Source organism: Erythranthe guttata, chromosome 4 (assembly GCF_056151865.1).
Source record: "Erythranthe guttata isolate IM_541 chromosome 4, IM_541, whole genome shotgun sequence".
Classification (NCBI taxonomy): Eukaryota; Viridiplantae; Streptophyta; class Magnoliopsida; order Lamiales; family Phrymaceae; genus Erythranthe; species Erythranthe guttata.
The window spans coordinates 20,014,535-20,033,228 of record NC_142536.1 but is presented as its reverse complement, the minus strand read 5'-3'; the positions used below and the strand labels follow the sequence as shown (position 1 = coordinate 20,033,228).

The 18,694-nt window shown below is 34.5% G+C and overlaps 2 protein-coding genes across 2 annotated transcripts; both read left to right on the top strand.

Moving 5' to 3' along the window:
- Positions 1-494: 494 nt before the first annotated feature.
- On the top strand, positions 495-10,858 carry LOC105955945 (P-loop containing nucleoside triphosphate hydrolases superfamily protein). The gene is made up of 22 exons (XM_012979751.2): positions 495-954; positions 1,472-1,627; positions 1,710-1,793; positions 1,923-2,042; positions 2,415-2,528; positions 2,904-2,996; positions 3,154-3,243; positions 3,345-3,415; positions 3,535-3,609; positions 3,712-3,799; positions 4,020-4,078; positions 4,253-4,316; positions 4,484-4,549; positions 5,428-5,586; positions 5,668-5,778; positions 6,380-6,615; positions 7,265-7,334; positions 7,522-7,572; positions 7,656-7,718; positions 8,137-8,196; positions 8,331-8,410; positions 8,647-10,858. Exons 1-22 carry the CDS (start codon positions 766-768, stop codon positions 10,769-10,771), a joined length of 4,224 nt encoding a protein of 1,407 aa, XP_012835205.2. The 5' UTR covers positions 495-765; the 3' UTR covers positions 10,772-10,858.
- Positions 10,859-12,482: 1,624 nt separating this feature from the next.
- Positions 12,483-13,581, top strand: LOC105955905 (uncharacterized). Its single transcript, XM_012979712.2, has one exon. The coding sequence runs from the start codon at positions 12,655-12,657 to the stop codon at positions 13,141-13,143; it is 489 nt and encodes a 162-aa protein (XP_012835166.2). The 5' UTR covers positions 12,483-12,654; the 3' UTR covers positions 13,144-13,581.
- Positions 13,582-18,694: the final 5,113 nt, after the last annotated feature.

The following is an 18,694-nucleotide window of genomic DNA, read 5'->3' as shown; positions in this document are numbered from 1 at the left end:
ATTTTATGTTCGAATTAGCATCGATTTTTTATGTTACAGTGATTTTTGGGGAAAACAAATTTTGGTGAAGAAGTTGTGTGGTGCCGGTGGAGTTGGGTCGCCGTTCGTAGTGGTCGTCGGTGAGATTGGGTCATCGTCTGTCGATCAAGGAAGAAAGTGCTCTTGCCATGGACTGTCTATGGCAGATGCGGGGTGTGTGTGGAATTTTGAGAGTGGGGAGTTAAGATTTTTCTCTTTTGATTCAATTATTTTTTTAATTTGTTAACTTGAAAGTCTAGAGAAGTTAGAGGAAATAGAGTGTAGACAGAAAATTACTCTTTTTTTTTTTTTTTTTTTATGTGTATGATTTAGTAACTTTTAGTAGCACGCTGCACGCCCCTTAATTAATATAACAATTAAATTATGTATGAACGAAAAAAGAAATCTCGATTTTTTTTTTTCGCCAAAAGTGTTCGAAAACTAATAAATTAGCTCACAAACAAAATTTTACATTTGAGAGGGAACATTTGAAAAAGGGCCAAGCATAGTTATTTCAAAAGCGAAGGGCAAGATTGAGATTTCACACCTCAATCTCAGCTCTACACTCCTCCGTCCCAATTCAAAATTTCAAATCTCTGAACGGTCTTCTCCTCTCACAACCCAAACCGACAAACACCCCCCCCAACCCAAAACCCCAAATCTCTGTTCATCAAACCCATACCGTAGAATCTTCTCTACTGGAGAAACATACCAGGAATTCCCCAAATTTTGTTCCAATCCTTCAAAATGCCGTTAATTTCCAGCATTTCTGAACCGGCGACGGAATCTAGCAGAAGCAGATTTGGGTACCATCAGAACCAGCAACCGGAGCCGCCGTCTTCTCAGATGAAGCGCTCGAGCTCGCCGGATATCTCCACCGCTCGAAGCTTCGAGTTCCAGGAAGACCCTTCCTTCTGGAAAGAGCATAATGTTCAGGTATATAAATTTTTTTTCTTTTCTATTTTGTATTTTCAGTACGGCTTGTAGGTAATATATTTCATTGCGTATGGGTTGTGAAAATTGTGAGAGTAAGATAGCCTACTAGGGTTTGAAGCTCTTAAATGCAGATGTCAAATCAGTGTTTTGTGATATGTATTACTGGGTGTATGTCACACCGAAAGAAGGAATAGCATGTGAATTGGTTTTAGAGTGTGCATTTCATGTCAGTTGTAGATTTTATAGATCTACATCTTGTTACTTGAAATACATAATTTGAGTAGATATCACTGAATTAATGGCTGGAACCTAACTATTTCATGTTAACTATGTCTAGGTTTTAGATATTGAGTTTAAAATGAAATGATATGAGCTTATGACATGATACTGCATTTCATGTGATATTGTACGTACTGCCATCTGTTGCCACCATGTCTAATTTTAGTAATTGCAAACGATAACTGTGAAAGCATTGTTTAATGTTTCAATTTTCGACTATTGGTTTGGAAATATATAGGTTATTATTCGGTTACGTCCTTTGAGTAGCTCCGAGTTATCAACCCAAGGGAATAATAGATGTGTTAAGCAAGATAGTTCCCAGTCTATTACGTGGAACGGGCACCCAGAATCAAGATTTACCTTTGACCTTGTGGCAGATGAGAATGTTAGCCAGGTAATTATCTCATCTTTTAATATAAATTCTTTGATAACGAATTTATCTTTAGGTCATAATATACTTTTTGCATTACTTACAGGAAATGTTATTTAAAGTTGCTGGGGTGCGCTTGGTAGAGAATTGCATGGAAGGCTATAACAGCTGCATGTTTGCATATGGCCAGGTGAGCTAACCATTTTATTTTCCTTTTGAATTCAGATAATAGGAAGTTACATTTTTATCCATCACTTGAACCTTTCCATAACATCAATTACTGTATAATTTCAAGCCCATGATTCTTTTTTCTTCGTAGACTGGAAGTGGGAAAACTCACACGATGCTTGGCGACATCGAGGGTGGTGCTAGGAGACACAGTGTTAATTGCGGGATGACACCTAGAGTCTTCGAGTACTTATTCTCCAGAATTCAGAAGGTATATTATGAGTACATGATTCATCTTGAATTAGTTCTGAAGTTCTATCATTACTGTCTTATATCCGAAAATCGATGAAAATATTTTGGATTGTGAAATCATTTTCGTGTAGAAGTCAACTGTTGGAGCCCCAGTTTTCATTGTAGAATTGGTGTTTACTTCAAAACTTGCATGATGGTAAATAGAGTTCTGGGGTTCAAGTGCCAATTTTACACAAATTTCAACGTTCGGTACCCTTTTTCATGTATTCCGGAAGTTCAGTGCATATTGTAATTAATGTTGTTCTCTTAAAGAACTTGTAATAATTTCACAAGACCAGTCTACATTTACTTGTCATTTACTGATTTTTGTGGTGCCGTTTTTGTGTTACAGGACAAGGATGCACGAAGAGAAGAAAAACTGAAATTTACTTGTAGATGTTCTTTCTTAGAAATCTATAATGAACAGATTCTTGACCTTTTGGATCCCTCATCCGTCAATTTACAGGTACTGACTGTTCAGTGTTTAACGATTTCTCATAATTTGTTTCACGTGAACTCTCTCTAAACCCCTGCATCACTAACTACAGTATGTTTTAAGAGGAAATATACCTGTTAATGGCTTATCTTAAGCTGTCATTCTTATTGGAAAAATTTTTTGCTATAAAATTGGCAACATGTGCACTTTTTGTGAATAATTTGTTTATGCTGAAGGAGAAGGGCCATTTCTTTGTTGAATTATTTTTATTCATTATTTTGCCACGAATAACATCCTAGTGGACATCCTCCTGGTTCATTTTTCTAAAATGATGAAAACAGCCTTATTACCAAGTTCTATGGCTTCTGCTTTCTGAAATGACTCTAATTAGTTGTCTCTTTACAGATCAGAGAAGACAGTAAGAAAGGTGTTTATGTTGAAAATCTCACTGAGGTAGAAGTCACAAGTGCTCGAGACGTGATCCAACAACTTATTCAGGTTTGTTACTTCCCTTATTGTGCAAGAACTACTTCATATTTTTCTATGTCAACCTCGCCTAGTTAACATATCATTCTTTTCCCCCTCATTTGCTCATCTCTACTGTTTATTGCTAATTATAAAGTTTGTTACATTGTTGGTGATGTCATGTTTTCAGGGTGCAGCCAACAGAAAGGTAGCTTCAACTAACATGAATCATGCCAGTAGTCGTTCTCATAGTGTGTTCACATGCATCATAGAGAGTAAGGTAAATAATAATTCTTCTTGCTTGCAAACAATTGTTCCTACCATAGATTAACTCTGACCGTCATAGTCCAACCTGAACCGTACACGTGGTCCTTTTTTCAGTGGGAATCACAAGGTGTTACTCATCATCGGTTTGCCCGTCTTAACCTTGTAGATTTAGCTGGATCCGAAAGGTAAAGTAAAATTTGCGGTTGGTAAATCAAAATGGAAGTTCACATTTTCAGATGAAAACCTCGATTTTGCTTAAAAAATAATTATGAATGTTTCTACATTTTTTGTCCTACAAATTCAGGCAGAAGAGCTCTGGAGCAGAAGGTGAGCGTTTGAAGGAAGCTACCAACATCAACAAGTCTCTTTCTACATTAGGGTGTGCTCCTATTTTTTGTGCTCGATTTTAAGTTGAAATATCTCGTTTCGCCCTAATCTCCTGTTTGCATTGTGGAATTTTAACATTTATTCTGGTATGCAGACTTGTGATAATGAACCTTGTGAGTGTATCCAATGGGAAGTCACTCCACGTTCCTTACAGAGACTCGAAGCTCACATTTTTGCTTCAGGTGAATGATTCTGGCTTAGATTACGATAAAAATGTATCTCAGGCTTCACGGGTTGTTGTTGCATATGTTCTTTCATATATCTCAGGATAATTATTTCACAAGTAACAGTAGGTTAGAGAATCAATGTATTATGTAAATGGATTTGGAGAAAACTTGAATTATTTTCATGATGTGCAATATTGAGGAGCCATTTCGTGATTTCTGAGTGATCTTTCTGCAGGATTCATTGGGTGGAAATGCCAAAACAATTATCATTGCGAACGTTAGCCCCTCTACTAGGTCAGTATTCCTCTATGAACTACTGCATAAATCACTCTCTGCTGGAGAAGGGAACTATAATGGCTATTGTCAAATAAAGCTTATAGCTTATTCATTGCATGTTTCTGAAACTATCTATTCTTTGCATTAAGTTATTGCATGAAATGTCTGTAAAAATACTCCATGCCCTTGCAGCTGCTCGCTAGAGACTTTGAGTACATTAAAGTTTGCTCAACGTGCCAAATTCATAAAAAATCATGTAAGTAGCATTCTCGGTTCATTGTGAGTCTTTATCCATTAGCTCTTTTACTGCTCACAGAATCTTTTACTTTGTAGATAGTTTCAGTGCTCATCATTTATGTGGTAGTTGCTGGCTTCAAACTGCTATTTATTCTGTTCCTTATTCTTAGACTGTTTCTTTACTAGGCTATTGTTAACGAAGATGCTTCTGGAGATGTGCTGGCTCTGAGGATTGAGAACCAAAATCTCAAGGTATCAACTGCAAACAAACTTAATACTGGTAGCTGTGAGCTATATTAAGCAAATTATTTCATATAGATATGGATCAATTTATTGACCAAAGCTAGTGCATTCGTCTCAGTTTTCCTCTCAATTTTACTTGAGTTGCATTTCTAAGTGCGAAGTTGATGTTCATGCCTTCATTGTTCTCAAGCATCATAACATAATTCAACATTGGTCCTCTATCCAAAGAAACAGTAAATTAACTAACAAAATTGGTAAATAGTGGTTATTGTTTAACTATAAACAATAATGAACTGCATATTGATTAGGGTTCCTTACCAATACTTTGAGGTGACATCACAGTTCATTTTAGCTGCTTTAACTCTGCCATAGTAAGCTAGTACACTAAATAGACCAGGAACTTATGGCATCCTATGAGCTGTCGGTTCGATATTGCTGTAACTAAATTTGTTTAAGAAATGTGATGTCATTGTCAATGGTTTTGAGTCGTCATGCCAGTCAATGAATTTGTTGCACTTAATTAATTTCATAACTGCATATGACGAGTTTCCAATTTGATATTTATTGTTAATAGTTCTGGATAAAGGGAGTCTTGTGTTGACTTGTGTATGATATCACTTTTTCTCGTTTTGAAAGTGAATTTATATTATATCAACAAATATTTCAACACCATACTTAACTATCTTATTATTATTCCACTAACAAGAATTTAATCCAAACTTACTACCCTATTTTCTTTTCGGAGAAATAGCAGATTTGTCTTTTTGTTGCAGACTTGCAATAAAAATGAATGTTTGTAATTGTTTGAGCTAATATACTTCTTTTTCTTATTAGAGTTACCACTGAAGCCAATTGTTGTTATTGATCATTTTTTTAATGCCATGTAGAAAGAAGTATCTCATTTGCGGTCTCTAGTCACTGGAGGAGTTGAAAGCAACGATAGTGATATTTTATCACTGGCCTTTCCAGTATCTCCGGGATCATTTAAGTTGGATGGACTTCGTGGTTTTTCCACTCCACTTATGTCTGGAAAAAAGATGTCACATGTATGTCAATGGATCTTCACCACATGATAAATCAAAGTATTTTGCATGATATTAAGTTCTTAATTAGTGTACTTGTTTTAGCTTCCAAAAAAAGAGTATGAAGTTGCGCTTGTCGGCGCATTCCGGAGGGAAAAGGATAAAGACACTGCTATACAGGCATTAACTGCAGAGAATCAGGCAGCTCTGCAACTGGTATGTGAAATCTAATTACAGTGAGTTTCAGTTTCCTTCCAGATGTATGAATAAGTGAACTGAATACTTGTGGAAGTAGGCAAAATTTATCTCTTGAAAACTGAAGTATGCTTTTGCTCTGACACAATTACTTGCCAATGAAGTCTATTTTCAGATGAAATCACCATGTAAAGATATTTTCTCATGCTGTAATTGAGAGATTTGGAACTTTGGGCGTGTTTATATAATTTTGCTTACTGCGGACGCTTTACTGTTTCTGTGAATACACATTACTGGTCTTTTAAGTCTCTTTTCTTTTGTGGATACCATATGAACGCTATATAATTTTGCTTTAATTGAGATTTTTAGAGCACTGAGCACGTCTAGATCATTTTGTGACGTGAAAAATGAAATAATAGACGCAGTAATTTTGCCTGTAGGTAAGGCGATGTGGTGGAAAGAGAACTTAAGAGTAGAAATAAGTTGGACCCGATCCTACAGATATTGATAATAGTTACTTTTGAAATTGAACTGTCCCTTACAGCATGAGGTGTTAAGCAAATGGAGAATTTCCATACTGTCTTGTGAATTACTTTTAAATAGTTTACTGTATATGTGTCAGGCTAAACATAGAGAAGATGAGATTCAAGGCTTGAAGATGCGCTTAAGATTTCGAGAAGCAGGAATAAAGAGGCTCGAAGCCGTTGCTTCTGGAAAGATGTCTGCTGAGATTCACTTGCTTAAAGAAAAGGAAGAGTATTTAAAGGAAATTGAAGTACTGCGTGCTCATGTAGACCGCAACCAGGAGGTTACAAGATTTGCAATGGAGAACTTACGACTGAAAGAGGAGATCAGAAGGCATGTGTTTCTGTTTCGAATTGGTTCCTTTCCACTTAATAGCAATTCTATTTTTTCTCGTTTGACATCATATTTAATTACAGCATTGCATTGATCTCTCATCGATTAGTTGATGATCCAACCTCAGAATTGAGGAACTAGATGGTAATTCTTGACTGTCCACAAACCAATATGCATTATGCAATGCTATCTCGACCCAAAAATCCTGGCTTGAATGGATTTTTGAGATTTGACCAGTCCTAATAGCCTGATTTTGTGCACATAGTAGATCATCAGGCTAACTGGGGTGGTTGGATAAATGAATTATTTACGCTGTCAGCATTTTAGGTTTCAGTTGGTCAGGTCTGGCCCGAGTTAAATTGGAGGGAACGTGGCCTATTTGGTAATAACACGTGCTACTCCATCATTTTCTCCTACAGCATTAAATTCACGTAGATTAATCAGGAATTGGAAGTAAATAACCTCGCTAGCCGTGTTTCTGGTTCTATCCTGAAGCAGTTGCTCTCTAAGTTTCTTTATAAGTTATAACTTAAGCAGCAACTTTATTGTGTTCTGGTTTGTTTTGTGATTCTTTACATATGTCATTTATACCGCTTTGACTTTATTTTTGATAATATTGATTTGCTAATGAATTTATTCAACAATTCAGGCTGAAGTCATTTTGTGAGGAAGGTGAACGAGAAAGGATGACTGAGCAAATATTGATATTAGAAAACAAGGTGAACATTCTGTTCTTTGAAATTGTTTATTGTTGGATCCTTTGATATGCTAAAAGGAATAGTGAATTTTTTATATGTTCTGGGTTGCTAAAAAGATGACCAACAAGCTTATATTGTCTGCCAATATTTGCTATCTGTGTTCCTTATGACCACATTTTTGTTCTCTCAAATTTACTGTGTTCTGCAGTTGCTAGAAGCTCTGGATTGGAAACTCATGCATGAATCTGATCCTGCTAAAGTATGTGTTCTTTTCTTTCCTACTAACTAAATTTATTGCTTTACTGATGGTTGATGCTAAATATTTTCTTTCCGATTCAACAGAAAGGGAGTCATAATATCACAATGGATATTGAAAGTGACGATTATTTTCTGAATTCCAATCAGGTAATAAAAGAATAAATAATGTCATTTTATCTACATCAATGTAAAGCCATTATTCATACAAAAAAGCTGTAAAATAAAATTGGCAGATTCTTGGTAAAAATAAGGCCAAGTGTTCATATTGAGGGATATATTTTCACCAGGATAAATTAGGTTTGAGCCTCAGAAATAATATTTTCCTGTTTGCTCTTTTAATCTTTATAAATGTATTGTTTTTCTTCTACTCTATGCATTCTAATTGCTACCCTGTAAGGAAACTTTTAAAACCTGAGTAGTCATATCTGTTGTTATAGAGCTCATCAACTGCAGCACAGTTGATCAGATATTGAGATTCTAGCAGAGATTATCTATTCACCTTCCATCTTGTTCGACTTCTTTGGAAGTCAGAGCATTAACTAACCTATTTTGCATTTTACTGCAGGAATCTTCATCACCTTGGCGCACATCAATGAATGCGGAGAATGAGTTCCTCCGCATACAGGTATATCTTCTTTATTCTCAAAAAAAAAAGTAAAAAAAAATTCAGGGTTTAACTGAACCCATAGTATGTCGTTTATTTGTTTGGATTACTTCTACCTTCTTTGCGCTGAATGAGTTGCATTTTTTATTTCATAGGCCATTCAGAGCCAATCAGAGCTTGACTCACTTCAGAAGAAACTTGAATTCTGTACTAATGAAAAAGAAAAGCTAGAAAGGTAATTCAAGATTGAGTTTCGCCTATATTTCCAGTATCTGCAGGTGTTACCATTTTATTTAGTTCAATGATAGATTGTTTGCCATCATTATTATGCTCTTTAATTACGATTTATCTTCTTTCCATGCTAGAAGTTACATGAGATATTTAAAATTCTTGAAATGTGTGTGAAAACTAAATCTAATAATCCAGTTATCTTCCTGAATATTTTAGCCTTCCCCGTCGAACATTTTGCAGGCACGTTAATGACTTGGCAAAAGAACTCGAGGCAGAGCGATTGGCCAAAGAAGTTATGGCTGCACAAGCGCAGAATCCACAAACTAACGTTCCCTCTCTGATAAATGATCATAGTCCCAGTATTGGACAAAGTGATCAAACAGAAATTAAAACTATGGTTGATGCTATTGCAACTGCAAGCCAAAGAGAAGCGGAAGCACACGAGTGTGCAATTTTATTGTCAAAAGAAAATGATGAATTGAGAAGGAAACTCAAAGTCTTAATTGAGGATAATAACAAACTCATTGAATTATATGAGAGGGCCGAAGCAGACAGCAGTAAAATGAGCTGTGATGTTTCTGTGATTCCTCAGGAAAACTCATTTGAAGATCACAATTCTCACCTTTCGGAAGTATCTGCAGAGAAGGAATTAGAGATGGAAAGAGAGTTTGAGAGTCTCAAACATCAACTAACCGAAATGCATGAAGAAAACGACAAGTTATTGAGTCTGTATGAGAAGGCCATGCAAGAGAGGGACGAATACAAAAGAGTTATTGCTTCTGGTCAACGCAGAAATGTAGGTACCAAAGAAGATTTCAGCTCTCCAGAAAAGCTTGTTGAAATTGATGAAGGCCTATGTCTTAGGTTCGGTGAAGCTTCTATTTCCGTTGATGATGAATCGGGAAGGAAGGCAATGGGTTCTCTTGCGCCTTATTTACGGAATGACGACAATGCTCTTGGTTTAGAAGAGGGCTATCCAGCAACTATTAGTGAGAGTTTATTGGAGGAAACGAACTTGTATGATGTGCATGTGCAGGATACTGATGCTCAATCTTCCGTTAATTCGCATTTGGAAGTTGTGATGAGTGACATGTCTGAAAAAGAAAGTAGCGAGTTCATAGGGAGTATTCATCTGCTGGGACTTAATGGACCAGGTACACATAATGATTGTGACGAGGACAATCATGTGAATCGGTCCGTGATAACAAATATGGAAATGGAAGAAAAATCATCTGGCACTCTACCTTTGGATGTGTTTAAGGATCTCGATACTCTAAGAACGAAACTTGTTGAAGCACAAGAAAACCTTTCTTACTCTGCAAAGACAATGAGCGCTTTCTGTTCACTTGAGAGATTAATGGCTGAGATCGATGCGCTTTCTGTAGAAATTTGCAAACTGGAAAGCGGTGTTCAGGCAAAACACGAGGAGTGTGCACTTCTGAAATCCCTTTCTTCAGAGCTTCACGACAGAAAAGATGTGGCTAACAATAAATTGTTCGCTGTAAAACACTCCTTGACTAGCCTTTGTACTTCACTGCAATATTTCGAAAACCGTGAGGCTCGAGCAAAATCAAGATTGACTGCTTCTTCGCAGAATCTAACCCAAAGGAAAGATGAGCTGGCCCATCTTCACTTCTCCAAGAAACAAGTGATGGATTCCCTTTTGAAGTTCAGACAAACAGAAACAGAAATGAAAAACTGCCTGGAAAACTTGAAATCAAAAGTGGAGGACGAAAACAAGAAACTGGAAAGCGATCGAGTACTCTTTGCAATAGACAATGTCGATAGAACTACCGGTGAACTCTCACAAAGGAATTGGCAAAAGAGCAGCACAGCTACTGAGTTGCTGAAGTCCGAGGAAGAGAAAACGAAACTACAAAATCAAATAAAACTTGGAAAAGAGAACCTGCGAAATGTGAGGAAGGAAGTTGAACTTTTGACAGGAAAATTGAGCAAGATAGACAGTGAGATACAGGTGCTCGAAATGGAGGTTCAAAAAGAATCCCTGTCCGAAGGAGAATTGCAACGCAAGCTTCACAGTATCGTAAAGGAGAAAGAAATGCTTTTGGAAGTTCAAGAAAACGGAAAACACGAAATCGAGAGTGTGATTATCGAGTACCACCAGAGCTTTTTCGCAGCAGAGTTGAAGGACGAAGAGGCGAAAAACATGGAAGAGGAATTGGCAAATGAGTTGCGAAAAATCGATGATTTACGAGTAGCAAAAGCCGAAGCGATGAAGAGAAAAACCGAGTTGGTGGAATTCATGCCTTGCAGCTCAAGCTTTGTGTCTGATAAAATGGAGGAAGATCTTCGTAGCGCGCAACTGTCGGTTGCCAAATTGAACTCCTTGCTTCAACATTGTTAGTTATCGTTTCCAAAAACTATCTTAGCTAATATTTTTTCTTGCTGTATATTAATTTGATTTACTTAATCACTCAAAATTATTTCTAAATTTAGAATGTCTTAATGATCTATGCATAACGATTCACGCTATCGTTATATGACCTTGATTCGGATAAGTATAGAATCCAGGCATTCATTCGTTTTGGACTACGTCATTTTATTTGATAAATGACTTATACCCATTCCACATTTAAAAATGAAATAAAATATGAAAAAAATTCTTTATGTACAATTAGTCCCCTCATGTTCTGATAATTATGATTAGTCCCTCATGTTCTGATAATTATGATTAGTCCCCTCATGTTTGGATAATTACAATTAGGTCCCTCATGTTTGGATAATTACAATTAACCCCCATTCAACTATAAATCTTTTTACAGGTCTATCCTTATGTGTCAAGTTAAACATAATCTTCTAGCTTCTATGAAATGTTCTTTAATCTGTACATGTTTTGCAAAAAAATGCACTTTTTGATATACCACAATCCGACGTTTACAAGTCAAGAGAGACGACTGAGATAAAACGAGTATAAATAGAAGAATACTTCACTAAATTTAACATTGCGAGGATGAACATGTAAGAAGATTTATAATTGAAGAAGGTAATTGTAATTATTCAAGTGACTTTAATTTGCCATATATTTGTTTTCAACTTATATCGAGGAGAAGAACCTTCTAGTTTTGAAACTGTTTTGAGGTATTAAATTAGAAATAGACAAAAAGAGCATAGAGAGGAGGTCGGTCAAAGGTGCAAAAAGTATTATTGACAGGCCGTCTCTATCGTATTTGATGGTCACATGTCATTTGTCACTTCTGACTTATTGTTACTGACAGTCGAAATTTACTTTCTCCACTCCCACCTCACTCCTACATTTCAACTTTTCAATCCTTTTATTAATATATACTCCCTCTGTCCCATATTATATGTCTTTTTAGAGAGTTTTTTTTGTCCCAAATTATTTGTCATTTTAAATTTTCAATGCATCATTAATTGCATTATTTTTAGTTTTACCCTTTGTCACTCCTAATTTGTTAGTTGTAAAATAATTAATGTTAAGGATATATTAGTATTTTCATATGCTTTTCACTATAATCTATACACATTTATTGATTTTCTTAATATGTGTATAACAACCCAAAACGTCATTTAAATTGGGACGGAGGGAGTATATATATATTTAACCAAAGTGCTTAACTAGTCTAATCCCACTCGGATTCTAACCCAACAACCTTATTTCCTCAAAATAATTATTATATAATCTAGAAGGTAAAAAAGTTCCAAAAGTTTAGTAAACAACCATTAATTTGATGACATTTGGATTAATTAGAAGACGTGTTTACCACTAATTTTCTTCACCCCCACTCGTCTTTCCACGTCAACCATCATTAGTTGATGGCTATACTAATTCAAAGTTTTATCAAAATAATATTAGGCTAAGTTTTTGAATTATTAATGTAACGTACAAGTTTGAATAAAATTAATTAATTTTTAATTAACGAAAATTTTGTAGCAAATTCCATTAAAAAAATGAAAACATGTTTTTTCGTTAGTGTCAATTTGATTAATTCAACGCGGAAGTCGTAACAAGTAATTTTAACACATAAATTCCTTTCATACGTATTACTTATTAATTAATATAATAATAATATTAATATTAATATTTATCATATATATAAATGAAGCCGTTTTCGCCTGAAAAAAATCTTCAAAATATTTATCCTCCATTTTCGGAATCTCTCTCCTCTCTCTCTCTTATCTGTTCAGTTTTCTCGATCCAAAAGGATTTGATAACTGAGGATTCAAAAGATTTTTCTTCTCTCAAGATAAAATTTGGTTTTACTGATTATGTACAGTAATTTGGGGCCGCCTTCAATGTCGGGAAAGACCGCCGTGGAGTCAACGGCGGCGGCGGCGGCGCGGATGCAGCCGCTGCTGACGTCACCGAATCAGCGGTTCGCCGCGAAAAACGGGGGAGGGGGTCGCCGGGGGAGCAGGATGGGGGAGACGGCGGGAGAGTGCGCGGCGGTGTGCTGCTGCTGTCCGTGCGGGATGATGCACCTCTTAATCCTCGCCGTGTATCGCCTCCCGGTGGGCCTGTGGAGGAAGAAGAAGAGGAACAGGCTGTTGAGGAAGAAGAGGAAGCACTCCTCGTCGGAGGTGGAGGAGAATCACCGGAAAACTAATTCGTTCGGATTATACGGCGACGAGGAATCGACCGAAGACGACGATTGTAGTGGGCAAAACGACGCCGTTGACTGGGACAACGAGATGTGGGACCGGTTTTATGGGGCTGGGTTCTGGCGGAGCGCTTCCCAACGAAACGACGACGAATGAACCAATGAGTTTCTTTCATTCATTTTCTGGGTTCTTCTTGTACATAAAACTGTTTTTTTTTTTTTTTAGAAATTGAAATTTGTAGATTTTCATTGAATTTTTTCAAATTGTAGACCTAAAATTTTAGGGGGAATCAAGCAAAAAATATGTTGGATTAGGTTCTTGATTTTAGTAAAGATATACAGATTGGAGAATACAGAGTAAGGGTTCAAATCGAATATGCATTCTCTCGGGTTTTCGGTTCTTGTTCGCGTTTGTGTACATTTCGTCTTTCTTGAATTGTGTGAACAAAGAAGGCATTGATGAAGAGGTTTTCTTGCTTCTTGTTTGTTAATTTCTTTCTGTTCTTCATCACATTGTTGGATAGCTATTATGTATATATACTTGTTTGATCATGAAATTATGATCTAAATAAGAATGTTTCCGACTTTCCGTTGATTGTTGTTATGTGCTCACTTGAAGACGGAATCACGGAACATAAGTTCCGTATTGGTTGAATCGGAATATACATTAGTAGCATCATTCGAGCGTTCGTATATATTTTTCGAGTTCGATTGAACTTTTTTACTCACACTTAAAATGATGATTTCTTTCTTGATTTCAGGTAGAGAGGTGTGAAATCAATGGATTAAATATGGTTATTGCATTGGAGCAAGAGGAAAAATCAAGAAATATTCTTTGTTAAATGGATCCAAAATGGGTCTTTAAGCAAATATTCAAGTTAAGGATGTTCTTGAGGTATTTGAGATTGTTATTGATGTCACTGGAAATTTGAGCAACAAATTTTAATGTTACTAACACTAAAATATATATTATAGAATATGTTTATTCATAAATAGTCAGTAATTTGTTAATCTAAAAATTATTTTACTAACTTTTGAAGAATCAATAAAAATCACAAAAAAATTGTATACTATAGCACACGTTTTTTCCCTAAAAAATACTAAAATGTTGTAATTATTTTGAATATTTTCTAGCACTCAAATATATTAAGATGTTTATCAAAGTTAAAATTTGTGCAACGTACAAAAAATTATTTTACGATCAAAATCACAAAAAACTGTATACTATAGTACACAATGTTTTTTATAAAATTGGAATCAGTTTTTTGTGATTTTGATCCTGAAAAAGTTTTTTGGACGTTCCACAAATTATACCCAAAATTTGTGTACTATATTATACAGTTTTTGGTGATTTTGATCGTGAAATAGTTTTTGGACGTTGCACTAATTTTAACTAAAATCTGTGTACTATTATAGTATACTGTTTTTGGTGATTTTAATTGTGAAAAAGTTTTTTGGACGTTCCATCAATTTTACCCAAAATATGTGTACTAGTATATAGTTTTTGGTGTTTTGTTCGACAAATAAATTTTTGGACATTCTACCAATTTAATCCAAAATCTGTGTACTATAGTATACAGTTTTTGGTGATTTGGATCGAGAAATAGTTTTTTGGACGTTGCACTAATTTTAACTAAAATATGTGTACTATATGTAGTATACTATTTTTTGTGATTTTGATCGTGAAAAATTTGTTTGAACGTTACACCAATTTTATCAAAAATCTGTGTATTATAATTTGGGGAAATGTGCAATACCCCCCTCAAATGGAAAATATTATGAGTAAAACCCATTTGACTTTTAAGACTTTTGTTTAAACCCAAAATCCAATCTTAATTAGTGAAACCCCCTCAACAAAACATGATAAGTCGAAACTACCCTTATAAGTAGGTTTTTTAAATAATTGCAATATTTATTTTCCATAACCTCTCACGTGATTGTAGGATTACATTAATTCTCTCTTTATATCTCCATATCTCTCTTGTTGTTTCTCCTCTCGTTCTCTCAGAATTGGGGTAACATCATATATTATTATAGATCGATTCTTTTCTCTTCTCTGATCAACTAATGCAGATTTATATAATTATTGGTCGATATTTTTTTTTTCTTTTTGCGCTTACGAAACATTGATCTCTCAATGTCTGAGATTCAATTCAATCTCACACAACTTGGTGTTCCTGTCTTGGTGCAAAAAGAATTGCTACTATTTTTTGGTGTTTATATGTGAAAGAACTTTGAGGGTGAGTTTTTTTTTCACGCTCTTTCCACCAAATATATATATATATATATATATATATATATATATATATATATATATATATCTGTGAATTTATTTTTCACTCTCAGTGTGTGTGTGTGTGTGTGTGAACTCACTCTGCATCAAATTGTCTGATGTGTGTGTATTTTTCAGTAACTGTGTGTGTGTGTGCGTGTGTGTGTGTGTGTGTGTGTGTGTGTGAAGATTGAAGAGGATAGATATCTAGGTCACCACTTGCTAACTGTAAATGTTTATGGAATTGAATTTGATAACAGTTTGGTTGTTCACAATATGAAATAGGTAGGTAGGTAGATAATCGAAATAAAATTGTCTGTTTGAGTGTGAAAGAAGCTTATTGGGCAAACTTTGTGCTCAAGGGAAGTTGTGTGATAACTCACTCTTTTACAAATTTCATTTCGTCGTCATGTTATTATGTGCGGGATTCACCACTTTGTTAATTGTTAAATGTTTGCTGAAATTGAATGTGATAATAGTTTCGTTTTGAACAATATGAAATTGGTTGTTATCTACATCAAATTGTCTGATACGTGTGTGTTTTTCTCTTCTAGTGTGTGTGTGTGTGTGTGTGAAGAGGCGTAGATATCTACATTCACTTGCTAATTGTAAAAATGTTTGTTGAATTGAATTTGATAATAGGTAGATATATGCATCAAATTGTGTGATGTGTGTGTTTTTCTCTCTGAGTGAGTGAGTGTGTGTGTGTGTGAAAAAGGTTTTTCTTTGTAATTTGATTTTGTTTATAAACATGTTTTGTTGATTCCAGCAAATCATACAGTTGCGAGAATTCGGCTGATGCGAGTGTAGTCACATCGGAGTCACATTGGAGTCACATTGGAGTCACATTGGACTCACATTGGACTCACTGTTATTGAATAAATATAGACTTAATATGACTACAGTCAATGTTAATTGATATATTTTTTTTCTCGAATTAATTGTCGAACAACAGACTAATTGGAGAGAATCAACTATGTAGTCATATATAGTCATATGTAGCCATACATATGTAGCCATACATAGTCATATATAAGATCTGTAGGTTTTTATTCTAATTTACAATGATGTTGTTGGTTGTTTTTAGTTGAAAAATTGATACATGTGATTTTTTCGATGTATTTGTGTGGCTACAAGTTGACTTGTAATAACAAAATTCAAAATTATGATTTTTTTGTGTGGATGTTGATTGAATTTTTTTCGTAAATAATAGGCGATCTTCGTTTTTTTAATGTAATTCGGTAAACATGACTGTACTACACTATATAATCAGGTATTTAAAGTTGAAAATGCAAAAACAGGCAAAATAAAGAAAGAATATGACTACAGTTGATATAGTCACATACAGTCATATTAGGCAATAGTCATATTCAACTATAGTCATATCCAACGTAGTAAACATGTCGGAGAAATTTCAATTTTTCGTTTAAAAAGAATTTAAGAAAATACTAAAAAAAATATTAAAACAAATAAATAATAAAAAAATATAAAATATAAAATAAAAAATAAAAACTTTAGGTCTGATAAGCTTTGATTAGTGGGTTTGCTTTGATTAGTGGGTTTTGATTTTGTATGTGATGAAGCATATATATTTTTTTTTTGGATTTGTTGGCTAATTTTATGGACCTCTGATTTTATGGAGCTCGAATATTGAATTGATTTTTTTTTCTTTAATTAGTTTGCTGATTTTAAGGAACTCGGATATTGAGTTGGAAAAAAATCGCTATTATTTTGACATTATTTAAGGAATGCGAGATACGTGGAATTATTAATTATTGGGTATGAGATTTTATAATTTCAGAAGGGTAATATTGGAATTAATATTTTTAGGGGTTTATCACAAAGAAAGATTTGAGGGTTGGATATACCACCATTTATTATTCATCCAAGGGGTTTATTGCTAAAGGCCCCTTATAATTTATAGTATACAGTTTTTGGTGATTTTGATCGTCAAATAAATTTTTGGACGTTCCACCAATTTTATCCAAAATATGTGTACTATAGTATACAGTATTTGGTGATTTGGATCGAGAAATAGTTTTTTGGACGTGGCACCAATTTTAACTAAAATCTATGTACTATTGTATACATTTTTTGGTGATTTTAATTGTGAAATAGTTTTTTGGACGTTTCACAAATTTTACTGAAAACACACACTAAAAAATACATGAAAAAACACACACTAAAAAATACACAAACGACATCGGAAAAACACACTTAAAAAATATACACACACAACACCGAAAACACACACTAAAAATACACACACACAACACTGAAAACACGCACTAACGGTGTAGTGTGTGTATATTTTTTTTAGTGTGTGTTTTCGGGTGTAGTGTTTATAAATTTTTAGTGTGTGTTTTGGGCGTAGTTAGGGGTGAAAGTCGGATGGATCGGATCGGAATTAGCCTTTTCGGAAAATTTCCAAAAAGTTTCGGAAGTACAAAATCAATTCCAATTCCAATTCCAAAATTTTCGGAATCTAAAAATTCATTCCAATTCCAAAAGGCCCGGAAATTTCGGAATTTCGGAAAAAAATCGGAAATCACATAAGCTTAAAATTTTCAAAACTTAGCGAAAATTTTCTAAAATGTTTATAATTTTTAAAATAAGACCGTCCACGTCGATAAAAGTAAAACTAACAATTTCTAAATTTTAGTTCAAAAAATAAATAAAAATGAACACAACATAACATCTAATACAACTTCTAACAAGAAGTCATCATGTCAAAATCCTAAAACAAAATTTATAGATGTATTTTTCGGAAAAATAAATATTGTATAATATTTATTATTTATAGGTGTATTTTTGGAAAAATATCGGAATTTTTCGGAATTAATTTCGGAAATCAAATCGGATCGGAAATCGGAAATTCCAAATTTATTTTGTATAATACCAATTCCAATCCAAAAAAATCGGAAAAATTCGGAAATCGGAATTTCGGAAGTTGGAATGAAAAAAGTTGTTCCAAAATCGGAAATTTTCGGATCGGAACCGGCGGAAATTGGAATTTCCGTTCCAACTTGCACCCCTAGGCGTAGTGTTTGTAATTTTGTTAATGTGTGTATTTTTTAGTCTGTGTTTATGGTGTACTGTGTGTAATTTTTTAAGTGTGTGTTTTCGGCGTAGTGTGTGTATTTTTTTAGTGTGCGTTTTCGGTGTAGTGTGTGTCTTTTCTTTAGTGTGTGTATTCGGTGTAGTGTGTGTATATTTTTTAGTGTGTGTTTTCGGTGTAGTGCGTGTAATTCTTTTTAGTGTGTTTTCGGTGTAGTGTGTGTATTTTGGGTGTAGTGTGTGTAATTTTTTCTAGTGTGTGTATTTGTTAGAGTGTGTGTTTTCGGTGTAGTGTGTGTATAGTTTTTACTGTGTGTTTTCGGTGAATTGTGTGTATATATTTTTATTGTTTGTTTTCGGTATAGTGTGTGTAATTGTT

Coding starts and splice junctions, on each gene's coding strand:
- LOC105955945 (XM_012979751.2), top strand. CDS start 766: ATGCCGTTAATTTCCAGCATTTCTGAACCGGCGACGGAATCTAGCAGA. Junction 1,628..1,709: donor CAGATGAGAATGTTAGCCAG/GTAATTATCTCA, acceptor CATTACTTACAG/GAAATGTTATTTAAAGTTGC. Junction 2,043..2,414: donor TATTCTCCAGAATTCAGAAG/GTATATTATGAG, acceptor TTTGTGTTACAG/GACAAGGATGCACGAAGAGA.
- LOC105955905 (XM_012979712.2), top strand. CDS start 12,655: ATGTACAGTAATTTGGGGCCGCCTTCAATGTCGGGAAAGACCGCCGTG.